General features: G+C 39.4%; 2 protein-coding genes across 2 annotated transcripts; both read left to right on the top strand.

Annotated features, from left to right (window-relative positions):
- Window positions 1–263: 263 nt before the first annotated feature.
- On the top strand, window positions 264–6,942 carry dbnla (drebrin-like a). Its single transcript, XM_012814388.3, has 15 exons — window positions 264–643; window positions 996–1,051; window positions 1,309–1,421; window positions 1,570–1,644; window positions 1,784–1,939; window positions 2,135–2,212; window positions 2,374–2,525; window positions 2,608–2,659; window positions 2,858–2,932; window positions 3,032–3,143; window positions 3,249–3,374; window positions 4,489–4,611; window positions 5,878–5,993; window positions 6,176–6,263; window positions 6,410–6,942. The coding sequence occupies exons 1-15, from the start codon at window positions 561–563 to the stop codon at window positions 6,544–6,546; spliced, it is 1,542 nt and encodes a 513-aa protein (XP_012669842.2). The 5' UTR covers window positions 264–560; the 3' UTR covers window positions 6,547–6,942.
- Window positions 6,943–10,370: 3,428 nt separating this feature from the next.
- On the top strand, window positions 10,371–11,889 carry LOC105913446 (cytochrome c oxidase subunit 5B, mitochondrial). The gene is made up of 4 exons (XM_031577650.2): window positions 10,371–10,543; window positions 11,006–11,076; window positions 11,253–11,352; window positions 11,619–11,889. The coding sequence occupies exons 1-4, from the start codon at window positions 10,447–10,449 to the stop codon at window positions 11,729–11,731; spliced, it is 381 nt and encodes a 126-aa protein (XP_031433510.1). The 5' UTR covers window positions 10,371–10,446; the 3' UTR covers window positions 11,732–11,889.
- The last annotated feature ends 3,344 nt before the right edge of the window (window positions 11,890–15,233 follow it).

Raw genomic sequence — 15,233 nt, 5'->3', positions numbered from 1 at the left:
CACTGAGATTGTGTGTAAATGTTAGCTCCATAGGCTATAGTGCGTTCATTTACATTGATCTGTAAGTATATTTAAATATATATGTTGTTACATCTTACATCAGAAATCTTTATACTTCTTCAGCAACTGATCATAACATCGCGTATTCCAAGCATGTTAAATGCACCCAAGGGTTTTTGATGCAGTTGCGGACTTTTTTCATTTAGCCTAACACTTTCCACTGAATGTCACTGTTCTCTGTATAAAGAAAGTAGTTAGCTTGAGGTAATACCATACTGGGTATGTCGAGCAAGTTCTGGTGCAGTGTGGCGAGATTGTCTGTGCCAATAGTAGATCTTCCGTGTTGCAAATCTTCACGACTCGTCGAACCAGATTTCTGTAGGCTGGTCTCTCATTGTCTCATTGACAAGGTCTTAAATGCTGAGCTTAACTTCAATCTTGTGGGTTTCACTTTGGTTTTATGTGCCTATGCTATCTAACCATATGGGATGTGGCAACGTTGATTTTTAACTGTCCGGCAGCTTTTAATACTTTAGGAAAACAACAAGACTTCGCCTACAATGTCTGTCAATCTGAGTAAAAACGGTACGGAGCTTTCGGCCGCGTATGCTGAAGTTTTGGACGGGAAAAGTAGCACTAACTGGTAAGAGGACATTTACGATAACTTACATCGTTGAGAATATGCCTCTGCTACACGGTAGTGTTAGAACTTTAAGTCCCTTAGTTTTTCACGCAGCCTAAACAGAAATTACTGAATTTGAACCAGTTGGAATTGGCTACGGATTGTCAGACTTTTTAATTTATCATTTGCAGGCTATAATGGAACATTTACTAGCTCAAAGTGATTTTGCTGATTCAGTTTTGTAAGCAGCTGGGAAAGTGCTAGTCTGAGGAGTCATGAAATGCAGAGGGTGTGGTGGCATGTGGGAACGACAATTATTTAATGATTTAATCAGGGGTTATCAGTGTTTTTTTACGCCTTTTTATTCAACCAGGGCTCTGTATACATATGAGGGGAACACGAATGACATCCGACTGGCAGGAAAAGGAGGTGAGCGAGAGAGGCTATGAGAACATTTTGAATATGTAGTTTTGTGGACTCGATTCCATACAGTTTCTCTCGGAGTTCTCACTTCCCTCCAAGAAGTGAAAGAGAATGACCTGTGTTCTTGTGGCATCTTCAGTTTCACATTACAGTATAACCATATCAGTGAATACATAATTTCCACACCATAGATACTAAATGGGGGTGTCCACCTTAATATGGTTATGGACATGTGTGTTCATACACGTAATGTCTTACTGTAGATGGTGGACTGGAGGAGATGGTGGAAGAACTTAACAGTGGGAAGGTGATGTATGCCTTTTGCCGGGTCCTGGATAACAACGGTGGAGTGGCAAAATATGTCCTTATAAATTGGGTAAGTGCTCTAGTTTTCTTTCTTTTCCATTGCTCCTCTTTCCCCCTCAAATTCTTAGTGCCATCATTGGCCATGTATGTATCAATACAGTAACCTGTACTTTACTGTAATGATGGCGGGACATTAAACTACTAATGTTGTGTTTCAGACTGGTGAAGGAGTCAAAGAAGTCAGAAAAGGAACCTGTGCCAATCATGTCCGCTCAATGGCTAGCTTCCTGAGGGTGAGATCCTTGTGTGGTCTAAACGTCCATATATCCCAGTAAACACTTGCATCTTGAAATGCGAAGTTAGAAATACACTACATATGAAATAATTCTGAGAATATCCTCCTAGATTTTCTGAACATGTGTACAATTTTAGGGTGCCCATGTGACCATCAACGCTCGGTCAGATGATGACGTTGATCCAGAAGACATCATACAGACGGTGGCCAAGGCTGCGGGTGTGAACTACAGCCTCCACAAAGAGTCCAATTCCAATAGCAAATTCAATGACTCTGGTCCTGCACTCCCCGTGGTGAGACCAGGCCTTATGAAACATGTACACAATGAAGAGACTACACTGGTGGATTTATGTAGAGAATGAAGGACTACGTTCACTCTGTAGGAAACTGAATTTACATTCAAATTCATTAGCAATTAATTAGTGTACATAAAAGTGATATTGACAAAATACTTCCACACTGGATTAAATACATTGAGGTTTCTTTAGGGCTCAGTCTACCGGAAGACCAGTGCTATGGATGAGATGAAAGGTATTAACAAGGATAATTTCTGGGCAAAAGCAGAGGTGAGATAATCATTCTTTCGAAATACTTGGCTGGTATACTGTCTCTCTCTCTCTCACTGTCTCTCTCTCTGTCTCTGTCTCTCTCTCTCTCTCTCTCTCTCTCTCTCTCTCTCTCAAACATCTCCTTTCAAAACCCCCCTTTTGTGGCCTTCTTGAATTAGCAAGATGAGAAGAATCGTCGGCTGGAGGAACGCAAGAAGGCGAGTGAGGACCGCCAGCGTGTGGAGAGCGAAAGAAAAGTGCAGGATGTTAAAGAGGCCGGTGAACGTCAGAGGCGGGAAAAGGAGAGAGCCGGTCAGATTGACCAACAGAGGTATAGAAACAGGCCTCAAGTATAATGAATGCTCTTGTACATGATTTTGTCATATTTACACAATATTTTTTTTAATTTTTAGACAATTTGAAAAGAAACAGGAGGCTGAAAACAAAGAAAAAGAACAACAGTTGGTGAAGTTCACTTTTACTTCTGCTGCTTTTGCCTCCCTGGTGTATTGCTGCTGTACAATCTTATAAATATGTTTGAGATTTACATAGAATCATAAAGCCTGATTCACTCACAGACAATTCAACCTTAACAACAAAGCTTCATATTGACTGCTGTATTCATGTGTCATGATCTGCGTAATCATCAAACGGTTTTCTCAGGAGGAGGAGGAGAGTCAGCGCCAAACTTCGGGGAGAAGGGGAATAAAGAGTTCTGTGTCTGTTCAGAAAGCGGATGTGAGTGCGTGTGATTGGTGTCGGGGGTGCTAAGGTTGTTAGACATTAATGCAGAGCTGTTTGGTAAAAAGGCTTTATTGACCTTCGAACCCCTTTCAGGAGGCCGCTTCCCTTATCTCCCAGCGATCTGCCAATCCAAGGGATTTGTTTAAACAGATGGAGAGGGCTCCGTCTGCAAGCAATGGGGCCACAACATCTGTGTCCCAGCCAGGTAAACATACTCTCAACATGATGACAGATGGGCTGGAGCATGACTGCCACCCTCTTTGTCAGCCCAAGTCACCCAATTCACTTTACCCTGTTCATTTTTCTGTAGGGCGTTTGAGAAGCCCATTTCTGGCAAAACAGCTCAGCGCAGAGGATCCTCCAAGTCTGCCTATTTGTGTAAAAAGACCAGACCCTGTTGGATTCCTAATCGAAGAAAAAGCAATTATACCATCTGGTAGGATGCTCTTTCCATATTGATATTCCAACTCTTGATGTACTGATAACTGATCAGTCAGCAATTAAAGTTTGTTGTCCAAGCATGCATTAAGGAAAGAATCCAGAATACACATACATACATTAGCAGCATTGGTGTACACCTTTGGTGTTTATATATGTCATCCTATTTGTATGTGGCTATGTGAACATTGGAGCCTCATATAGTTCTTAACATTTACAGGCTAGAAGATGTTTTCATCTTTAGTTTTTCAGTAGCATTTAGTTTGAAATAGATGCTGTAAAAATGCTCTACAAACAGTGTATCTTCTAAGTCTTATACATCAGCCCTAACTATTTACTATTAATCAACTTAAACCCTCACTTACAGCTTTCTTTGAATGCTTAAACATTAACATCCATTCTTGAAGCACTACCTCTAAAACCATGAACACTTGTAGCCTAGGCATTTACCAAGTGTGCCAAACTGAATGCACATTATCTGCTTTACACTGAGTTTTTAATTTTATAACACACCTTTTGCAGAACTGTAAACACCTCACTGCTCTATACTCAGTTTACAATGAATACACTTCTAGCAAATCTGTAAAGACTTTTAGATAATGCCCAGCTCATAACAACATAGAATGCTGTTTTCTTCAATCACACTTTTGTTGTTTTGGGGAGTGTTAGAACAAAAAAACGTTCCCCCCTTATTTGTATTGATTGTGTGTTATGTTCAGAACATCTATACTCTATACTTTACATATTTGGATACTGGTGTGAATGTTTGTTTACTACATTTATGTCAAAACTTAATTGGCAAAATGCTATGCCCTGCACAAGCCAAGAGTTTTTTTTTTCATTTATACTATCGGATTCAAAACAGGGTTTGTGTGTACTGTACAACTTTGTACAAATAGTTTGCTTTTGCAAGAGATCTATAATGTTTTCCTGGTTTGGTGTAAGGTGTTGTGAAACTATAGCCTATAGTTTAAAAGATACAGTGCTTATCAATCAGAAAGAAGCTGTTATAAAAACCTTAGGCCATGTGCTAACTATGACCAGCACCTTACCCTAGCCATATATCCTACCAAGAGTAACTAAGAGCCGTCAATCTCCTGGTGTGTTTACAGAGCCTGAGCCTGAGCCAGAGCCAGAGTCTCGCCCAGAACCTGTTCCAGAACCGGTCCCAGAGTCCATTGCTGAGGATCAGTTGATTCCTGATTTGGTGGATGAATTTGATGATGAATGGCAAGGTATTTTGGAGTATTTTTCATTTCAAGACAGATAGATAATATTACTAGCAGACACAATGATCTTTCACAATGACTTAAGAATGTTATATTCAATATTTAGTGTCAAAAGGGGAATAAATATGCAAACAATCAGTTGCACAAACAAGTGAAGTGAAGAGAAGAGAACTAGCTATATTATGTTAACTTGGTTGCCCTGTTCTTATCTGGACCTGTGTGCTCAAGGGGTGTCTATGGAGTTACATATGACTGTGGCACAGTGGAATGCATGTGGCCTCATCTAGGAGTAGAAAGCAATATCTGTAGTGAGCATAGAGTGAGTGAACAGCTATTCTTTGATTTCGACTGGTTCACAACATGTCCAGGCTCAGTGACCTTTCCGAAGCCCATGAGGGATTACTCCAGTTTGAACAGTTTTTCTTTTAAAAGTTACATTCATAGAACAATCAATAATAAAGACGTGTGGCTAAGTGCTGCTTGGAGTATCCTAATGCTTAAACCACCCACCGGCTCACAAAGCCCAGACAAAGTGCAAGTATTGCTAGATTGTTTGCAAGGCCTTGAATGTTTGCACTGGTGAGAGTGTGCTAGCTTCAACTGCCTGCTAGGGTACAAAAATGCAGTTTATCCCTCACACCAGGGACACTCGCACTACACTTTACATGGTATTGCACTGTGGGTCTGTCATATGAGTCATCAAATGTGTTCCTTCACTTAATTTTAATTAAATTGGGCCCATGGTCATGACTCCAATAGGCTCAACAGTGAGGGCTTTTGTCCAAACTCTGAAACCCTTTGTTTCAGCCTGGCATACCATCATGTATCCACATAGTGTAAACATGACATTTATCAATGTGATTCACCTCACTTCCACGTCACTACCCTTCATTTACATAGGTGAGTTGGTGATAACACTTGGCCAGCTGCTAGTTTTAAATAGATACCACTGGCATGATCATGAGACCCTATCAACTACGTCTGAATATGAACACATTCTAACATGGGAGACTGAAAGAGTTAGAAGGTTTATTAAGTTAGCAGGGAGTTAGTCAGTCATTGCCCATCAGTTGCTGACAGTCACACATGTAGATGAATGTCATTTGAAATGATGTATCTAATGTATCCCATGTAGTGTAATGTTTGTGCAAACTGAGGGTGGACTATCTACCCAGGCCCTGGCCCCACTGCACCTAGCACAGATACACCACTGCATCCACATATTGTCCTTGCCTTTTCCGTTGGTCATGACCATATCATGTTGCTTTGTAGATTCAGAGGGATCAGAAACCGCTGGCGTCGCAGAGGAGGCGCCACCTGATGTGACAAATGCAGAACAACTCTATGAGGATGTTGCTGATTCCGATTTCTATGTGGATGTTCCCCAAGTTAGACTTCTTCCACTTCTTATTTTTACATAGCACAATTTCTGTTATTTTTGTAAGCACTGTTTCCCTTGGATCTCAAGTACAAAGTACATTATGTATGGAAACTTAAAGAATCAGAGTCTCAACGAGTCTGTTGGAGCCAGTAAATTGGCTAACTACCTGAACTTACTGCTCTTATTTAGGTTGTCCAAGAACCAGCTGCCGCCCCAGCAGTGGGAGAAGATGCTGCTAGTTCTGTCAGTGCCAGGGCCCTGTATGACTACCAAGCTGGTGAGTAGAAGGAGTTACTGGTCCATCATCATTCCTCCTCAGTCTCCTGTCATTCCTCCTCTACAGTACACGTATAGATATGGTAAACAATGAGTGTAGTGGAAGAATTCACCATAGGTTTTCTTCTTTTTCTCTTCTCTCAACAGTGGATGATACAGAGATCACCTTTGACCCAGATGACATCATTACTGGAATAGAGATGATTGATGAAGGATGGTGGCGAGGATATAGCCCCGATGGGCACTATGGAATGTTTCCTGCCAATTATGTTGACTTGCTGTAAAAATGTCAGAAACCATCACAAAATTGCAATGACAAAGCATACTTAAAGCATACGTAAAATCTGTTGATCAATTCAAGGTAATTCAAATCATGGGATGTTTCATTGTATAAAAATACTATTTCAGCTAACTTGAGTAATAAACATACACACAGAATATTCTAGGTCTGTGATTTCCTGGAACCTGTACTGTTTGCTCTCACTTTGTAAAAGTGACAGTTTGTATGGCTTCACTTTAGTTAAATGTATCACAAAAATAGTTTCGAATTATTGAATTTACATGTGAAATTTGTGTATAATTTGACATTATTGCATTTGTGTTTAGTGAGGCCAAACTATACATTTAAAGGAAATTGAGTCAATATCATCGGTGATAAATAAAGTAAAATTTTTCCATAACTCTCTAATGAACATAAGAAATGTGTTGCAGAATAAATGGCACACAGACCATCATTTTAAACTTTAAAAGACAATTTTGTTGTGAAGACCTTGAAAAGGCTATGGTTTTGGCTATAGACGTATATAAAATCAGATGTACAAAAAGAATCCTGCAAAAAGGATACTTCTAGTCAGGGGACTGTCTGTGTGCGTTCCAGGTCATAATCAGACCCTTAAGTGCCGCTGCTCCAGACATTCAAAGGTCATTTAGTTGCTTCCTGAAATATTGCATTGGTTTTCAGTTGTGCAAACAAACAATGCAAAAAAGTTTTCTAATGATGAATTATACTTTTTGACATGATAATGTAGGATAAGCTATTAATAATGTATCACTGAAAAACACGAGTGGTTGCAGAAAATTAGCTTTTATGCCTAGATAGGCTATTCCATTCTACACTCACCGGCCACTTCATTAGGTACACCGGTTCAACTGCTCGTTGGAGTAATATCTAATCAGCCAATCACTTGGCAGAAACTCAATTCATTTAGGCATGTAAACATGGTCAAAGGGATCTTAAATTCAAACCAAACATCAGAATGGAGAAGAAAGGTGATTTAAGTGACTTTGAACATGGCCAAACAGGCTGAGAATTTCAGAAACTGCTGATCTACTGGGATTTTCACGCACCACCATCTTTAGGGTTACAGAGAATGGTCCGAAAAAAAGAGAAAATATCCAGTGAGTGGAACTGGGCGAAAATGCCTTGTTGATGCCAGAGGTCAGGGGAGAATGGCCAGACTGGTTCAAGATGATAGAAAGGCAACAGTAACTGAAATAACCACTTGTTACAACCAAGGTATGCAGAAGAGCATCTCTGAACACACAACACGTCGAACCATGAAGCAGATGGGCTACAGCAGCAGAAGACCACCCCGGGTGCCTCTCCTGCAGCTACGAACAGGAAACTGAGGCTAAAATGTACACAGCAGGCTCACCAAAATTGGACAATAGAAGATTGGAAAAATGTTGCCTGATCTGATGAGTCTCGATTTCTGCTGTGACATTCAGATAGGGTCAGAATTTGGCATAATCAACATGAAACCATGGATCCATCCTGCCTTGTATCAATGGTTCAGGTGGTCTAATGGTGTGGGGGATATTTTCTTGGCACACTTTAGGCCCCTTAGTACCAATTGAGCATCGTACACAGCCTACCTGAGTATTGTTGCTGACCATGTCCATCCCTTTACAGTGGTGGAGGAAGTACTGAAGTTTAGTACTTAAGTAAAAGTACAAGTACCCAGGAAGATAAAAGTAAAAGTACTACATCAACAATCATACTTAAGTAAAAGTAAAAAGTACTTACTTTTACATTTACTTTAAGTATTAAAAGTAAAAGTACTCACGCAATGGGTTGTCTCTCAATGTCTAGGCTGTGCCATTTTGACAAAGAAATAGTTACTGGTAATAAATGCCTCTACAGATGTCACTACTAGTAATAATTATAAGCAACAACATTTGTTAATTGGAAAGTTTGGTGTACTTATTGTGCCTACCATCTGTAATACTGTTCACACTATATCTTACAATTCTGCGGATGACAAGTTATCTACCAGGGATTATTTGCAAAGTCAATACCATTAAGCCAAACCAATAAAGACACCATGTGATATCTTTAAATCTTTTATTTAATTGTAAACGTGTAAAAAAGGGAAACATGGCACATGAAAAACAAATGTGATTGTAAAACTGGACAGAACAAGGCACGCTAGCTTGACATAGCTAACCTACCAGCTTTATCTTACCACTACGTTAAATATATAATGAAGGTCCAATCATGTTTTTTTGATGCTATTGCTGTATGTCAACATGCATTTCGCTAGATAACATTATAATGTCATGTCAGTAAACGAATTAACATATATCAATACATATATCAATATTCAAAAGTCAGGGACATTAACTTAGCATAGCAATCACTCTGCTTACCTCGATATGCTACTTTAAATTTGAGGGCGAATTATTGAAGGCTAGCAACTCCTTTTTTTGAGGGAGACAGGAAACGCATTGAAACCTCCAGGAGTCATTCTTGGGGCCTTTGAACTCGAACATATCTTTTAAATAGGGCCAAGGGTGGCTCATATCAGAGGGCTCAGTTCAGGCCGACTCTGGATCCATGTTGAATAGGCAGTAGTCAGGCTGAATGTTCAACTATAACAGGCAAAGCTACCGCTAGTGCTGCTTCCAAACGCGCACTCTGATATCATTGGAGTTGATAGAGCCACCTGATTGGTTTAAACTTCCAAAACAGCAACGCAATCCATAGTTTTGTGTAGGCAACATTTTGGCGAAACTATGTTCATAAAATGTAACGAGTAACAGCACATATTGTAGAAATGTAGCGGAGTAAAAGTATAGATAATAGCTAAAAAATGTAATGGAGTAAAAGTAAAAAGTATGCACTATTATTTTTACTTAAGTAAAGTACAGATACGTAAAAATTTACTTAAGTAAAGTAACGAAGTAAAAATACTCCGTTACATTCCACCACTGTCCCTTTATGACCACATTGTACCCATCTTCTGAAGGCTACTTCCAGCAGGATAACGTGCCATGTCACAAAGCTCAAATCATTTCAAACTGGTTTCTTGAACATTTCAATGAGTTCACTGTACTTCAGTGGCCTCCACAGTCAGTCACAAGATCTCAATCCAAGCGTGATGCTCTCATGACAATATGGAAAAATATGTAAAATCTCTGAGGAATGTTTCCAGCGCCTTGTTGAATCTATGCCACAAATAATTAAGGCAGTTCTGAAGGCAAAAGGAGGTCCAACTTGATACTAGCAAGGTGTATCTAATGAAGTGGCCGGTGAGTGTAAATCTATTAACTATATATGTCGGCAATATATTTTTCATCAGTGAACAGTGTAGGTTGCAATATCACAATATTAAAACTGTTTGTGCATGAGTAGCTTCAAATGCAGCATCTAGATAATAATAATAAACTTTATTTATATAGCACCTTTCATGCAAAAGAATGCAGCTCAAAGTGCTTAACAGCAAATACATTACTGCACAAAGAAATTACATGCACAGTGAATAGAAATAGACATTAAATAAACATAGGATATAGTGCAAAATAAAAATAAAAATGAATGAATTAGATGAAGATGTTATATATGTCTATCTATCTAGGCCTATCTATAGTCTTGTCCTCAGATGAAAATAAAAAATAAGACCTACTTTGGAGAATATGCAACGAGGTAGCTTATAATAATGCCCCCAATTGTGTAGTAGGGCCATTAGCCTATCTATCATCTCAAACAAATTGCTTTCATCAAAGTCTTTATAACGTTTCTGCTTTCATTTGACTGACATTCACATTTATAAAGTTGGTCACGGGCCATCTACACCTATAGCTGACGTCAAATGTATGCGACGAGTAAATAGAGGACGTACCTCTGATGTAACGTCATCAAGCTATACGTTGGGCAAGAACAGGGAAGAACACACTCTGAGAAGATGGCTGCAAGGTTACTTTTCCGCACTGCTGTTCGCACAGCCACTACTCTCCGGGTTTCCCCGGTGAAGGCTTTAACCCGTGGAATGGCTGCTGGAGGTAATATATCTACTTGTACACAGCTGACCGCAGATGTATTTAGCATCACCAACAGCATCAAATTGTAACCGGGCCAAGGGCAGTCATAGAGGATGCCTCAGTAGCCGCTTACCCAACTGACGTATGTAGCGAAATAGCTAACCAGCTAGTATTATAACTGGCGACAAGATTTGACATCCCCGGCCAGTATAAGATCAATCCAAATGTGTTATCCTATTCATTAGTTCTGGTGTTGAATATTTTGGGTCGTTAATAAAGTTTGGGGAATTCTTTAGTAAAACATACTTTTGTGTTGGGTATTCACTTGAGCGTTAGCATGGTGGTTAGCTAATAAGGTATTTGCTAATGTAAACTAGCAATAATGAACATTACTCGGTTGAAATTGCTATGGTACTCAACCCTGGATCAAAACCTAACTGGGCACAATTTCAATGAGCTAACGTGAACTTTTATGTTTGAAAGGTATTCCAACCGACGAGGAGCAGGCCACTGGGATGGAGAAAATCGTTATGCACGCACTGAAAGAGGGCTCGGTATGTTCCTATCTGAAAGATGTTAAAGGATAACGTGAGGCCTGTTGCTCCAAATGAAATGTACACTCTCTCTTTAAAATCATTCGGCGTACTTGAGACCTGTTTGCATACAATGTTTCACAAATGCTGGTAATGGCTGTAAAATCAGACATCTGGAAAATATGTTTGTTTACTAGGATCCATACAGCATGTTGAAGCCCAAGGAATATGCCGGATCCAAGGAGGATCCACATCTCGTCCCTTCCATTACAAATAAGAGGGTTGTCGGTTGTGTGTGTAAGTGTTCCAAGTTACCTTACTATTTTTAATAGATGCTGGTTATATCAAATATAAAAGAGATTTAAAAATAAATAAATAATTGAGACTAATATTTTAAGTATTCAAGCCATTGCTGGTCTTGTTCAATTTGGCACGATGCCAGCCTGTCTCCAATGATGCCCTGCACATTGGGCTGGATGTATGTTTTGAAGCTAGCTTTATCTGCTTTATGTTGTGGTATGACCCCCGAGTAATGTTGTTGCCATTTGCTTGCCCTCTGTTAGGTGAGGAGGACAACACTGCAGTGGTATGGTTCTGGCTTCACGAGGGACAGGCCCAGCGATGCCCTTCATGTGGGTCTCATTACCAGCTTGTGGCCCACGAGCTGCCCCATTAAGACAGTAGAATGTGTGTAAATAGCAGCAAGTAACTTTACACGCTGAAAATAAAAAATAGCCGGATCATAAGTAATGGATTTTATTGTCTTTCACAAGTACCTGTTTACATGTGCTCATATACATGTGCTCCTCCAGATTGATTAAAGTATAAAATCTATGCTTGTTCAGTGTGTCTTTCTGTATACCCACACTTCTGGTAGTTCATAGAATTGGAGTTTACAAAATGATGTGATTGGTTCTTGAAATTTGGTGTGTTCTCAAGAAAAGGCCAATAGGTGTCACTGTGTAATAGCTTTTGGAAATCATTCAGCTGTTCATGTTGGAACGTTGTATACTTTTTACGTCTTCTACCATGAACAACTCCTGGATTAAAGTAATGTTATAGTAATTATACTCTATATCTATAGGAAATATTTTTGGGTACTTTTTTTTTACTGATGCGATATAGTATACCTACACCAACACTTCAAGTCACACACACAAGATGTAATGTCTAGGTGAAGAATGGGAACTAAGTTTAATATAGCTGCAAGCAGTGATTTGGGTGCCATGCAGCCCAGTCAGGCATAGTTGCCATGGAAACTTGATGCCATTATGTCAAGGGCATGGTTGTAACTATTGGCAGCAAGTTTCAAGTCAACTGATGAAATATTGGCAGAGATATGCACGCACCTCCTGTTTGCTGCCGATTTTGTTTGCCTGTAACAGACAGACATTTTAAAATCCATTTGATAACTTCAGGCATAGACATTTTCCTCGCTTTAATCCCTGACAGCTGAACTTAATTATTCAGCCCCCTTTAGCCTTCAAGACAGTCTTGTGATTTTCACGCATGAGAACATGTAGTTTAAATACGCTCTGAAAATGTCCATGTACAAAATTATTCAAGATCTATTTAATATTGTTTTTATATATCTCTAAATAAGTGAAGTCATAAATGTACTTTGTCACAATTCTTTTGGGGACAATAATTGCTTTTCATTTAAAAGCTGTAGGATGTATGTATGTATGTATGTATATATATATATATATAAATATAAATCCATCCTTTGAATGGATTTAAGATGAATAACAAACAATGCAAAGAAAGCTGAGCTCTCAAAAAAAGTCTAAGGAAAACGAAGACCCATTTCATTTCGCAGCCTGAAATAAGTTTCCATGATTCTGAAAGGTTCAAAGGGCATTACTTGCCAATTTAAAGGTCAAGATACAGCTGGTATGGAGGAACTGGCATGGAAGAAAGCGCCTCAGTTCAAACCCCTCCGATATTTGCAGATCTACAAAGAAATACCCTGTCATTACTGCCAAAGACTGAAGATTGATGAGATGGGAACAAACGTGTCCATGCAGACCATCAGAAGAATACAAGGTAAGCCTTCATGCCTGGAGACCTTGCTCCGCTTCACTCTTGACCACATAACACACAAAAAGTTGGCTTGAATATATACTAGATGTCATTTGGTAATTCTGTTCCGCTAGACAGTGTATGAGGTGATGAGACTATATAATGGGACTGTTTAACTGGATAGAAAAATGGTATGTATGGTGTATAATATAATTTTTTTATGTACATATATACAGTATTTGATTCCTATTCCTATTACCTTGCTGCTATTACACCTGAATTAATACAAGTTTATCTATCTATTAAAAAGGCAAGGCCTGTGACGAGAAGTACCATTCCCAAGCATGGCAGTTGCTCTGCTGTTTTGGGGGTGATTCTTTTAAAGGACAGTGCATTTTGGAGCAGAATGTGATGCCATCTGTGTATACTTTGAAATGTGATTATCAATGGACTTTTCAGTAAGAAAATGATCCCATGCCCACATCCAGGTCAACTAAAGCTTGGCTCAGCGACCATAGATGGAATGTCCATGAGTGAAAATCTTTGGTAGAACATAAGTGGCTTGGGATGAACAAAAGAACATCACTTGGCTGAAGGCTTACTCACATGAAGAGTGGACTTAGATACTTAAAGCGTGTTGCCAGGACCTTGTGAGCATTTAAAGTCGTTAGAGGTTTGCAGTGTAAAGATTGCTCAATAGAATATGACTTTAGGGTTGAATAATTTTGACAATTTGTAACCTGAACTTTGTTTGGGCTATTATGTAAAATAAACTTTATTCTATTGTTCAGTAGCTAAAGCGCTGATTGGCATGTTTTCATTAAACTGTCCACAAATCACGATCTAGTTCCCCATAGGGTAAAAAATAAGGACATGCACAATCGATTCAAAACGGCAAAGCAGCACTTCAATATTTTCCTCAAACGGTCAATTGACTGATAAGATATCAGATTACACCTGTTGATATCAAATAAAGTGTTTCTTGCTTCCAATTGTGCGACTAATTGCAATTGCTTGCGTGTCAGTTTGCTCATGCAATAGGCAGCAACACGGGCAAGTAATCAATCTTTAAATAGGCCTACAACAGACACGCAGTGTCAATTCAGGAATGTCATTTTTCGCCTCTGAACTTTTTATTAAGGATTATTTAATCTGCTTATATGGACGAGCCACCCCTGAATAATAATATAATATAATATAATAATATAATATAGAAACTGTTTGACTTGCAACAAATACATAATAGAATGACAGATAAGTAAGAAGTGAGTCTTTGTGACTTTGGATGGGTGTCACTTGATCGAATAGCACTAGGTAGGTCATTCCACTACTAATGAAAAGAGTCTTGATTTCCATCTCTTGCTGTGGAAAGGGTAGAGAACGTAGTGGTCAAGTTCTTCCCTGAATCTCGATAAGGTGTCCATGAACTTATTTTGAACATTGACTCATCCACGTAATTGCCTAAGTTACGGTATGCAACGGCTGAGTGCTGCTGCAGCGCAATCACATTAGCATTTTCTTGTGGAAATGCATCTCTAGTTACAACATCCGATATGGCAGCCGCAAATTCTCGATGCCAGCTTGCTTATGCAGATGCGTTAATGTTAATAGCTTACGTTGCACCTAACAACAAAAGGCCAGTGAATCACCAGCACTGCCCCCAGTGAATCACCAGCTCTGCCCCCAGTGAATCACCACCCAGTGTGCCGGCAGTGTGGGCCTTCTGCTAGTTACAGACAAACAGCCCACCGTTTTGCCACTTGCTTTACAATTTTTTTCTTCATTAATTTATATTTCTTCATTCATTTTCACCAACCGTTAACATAGATTTGACCAGAGCATAACATAAGTCTTTAATTGCCCAAGTCATTTTTCACCTTGAGAGCTTCCTAGTGCCATGAACAACTTCTGTTTAGCAGCTCATATTTCAAATAGACCATGCCAAGGATATGATTTAGAAATTCCAGGAAGTCTGCAGATAAAGAGTTGATTATGCCATTTGGAGGTCACTGACATACTGACACAGCATCTTCACGATGGTGTTCTGGCTGGTATTGCTCTCTGAATGAGACATCATCCCTCAAAGTGAGGTCATGCACTTGCTGATACATCATGCACCCCTCCCAGTCACCTTTTGAGGTGAATTTGTCACAGCC

The sequence above is a fragment of the Clupea harengus genome, chromosome 12 (assembly GCF_900700415.2).
Source record: "Clupea harengus chromosome 12, Ch_v2.0.2, whole genome shotgun sequence".
Classification (NCBI taxonomy): domain Eukaryota; kingdom Metazoa; phylum Chordata; class Actinopteri; order Clupeiformes; family Clupeidae; genus Clupea; species Clupea harengus.
This window is presented reverse-complemented; position numbering and strand designations above follow the sequence as displayed.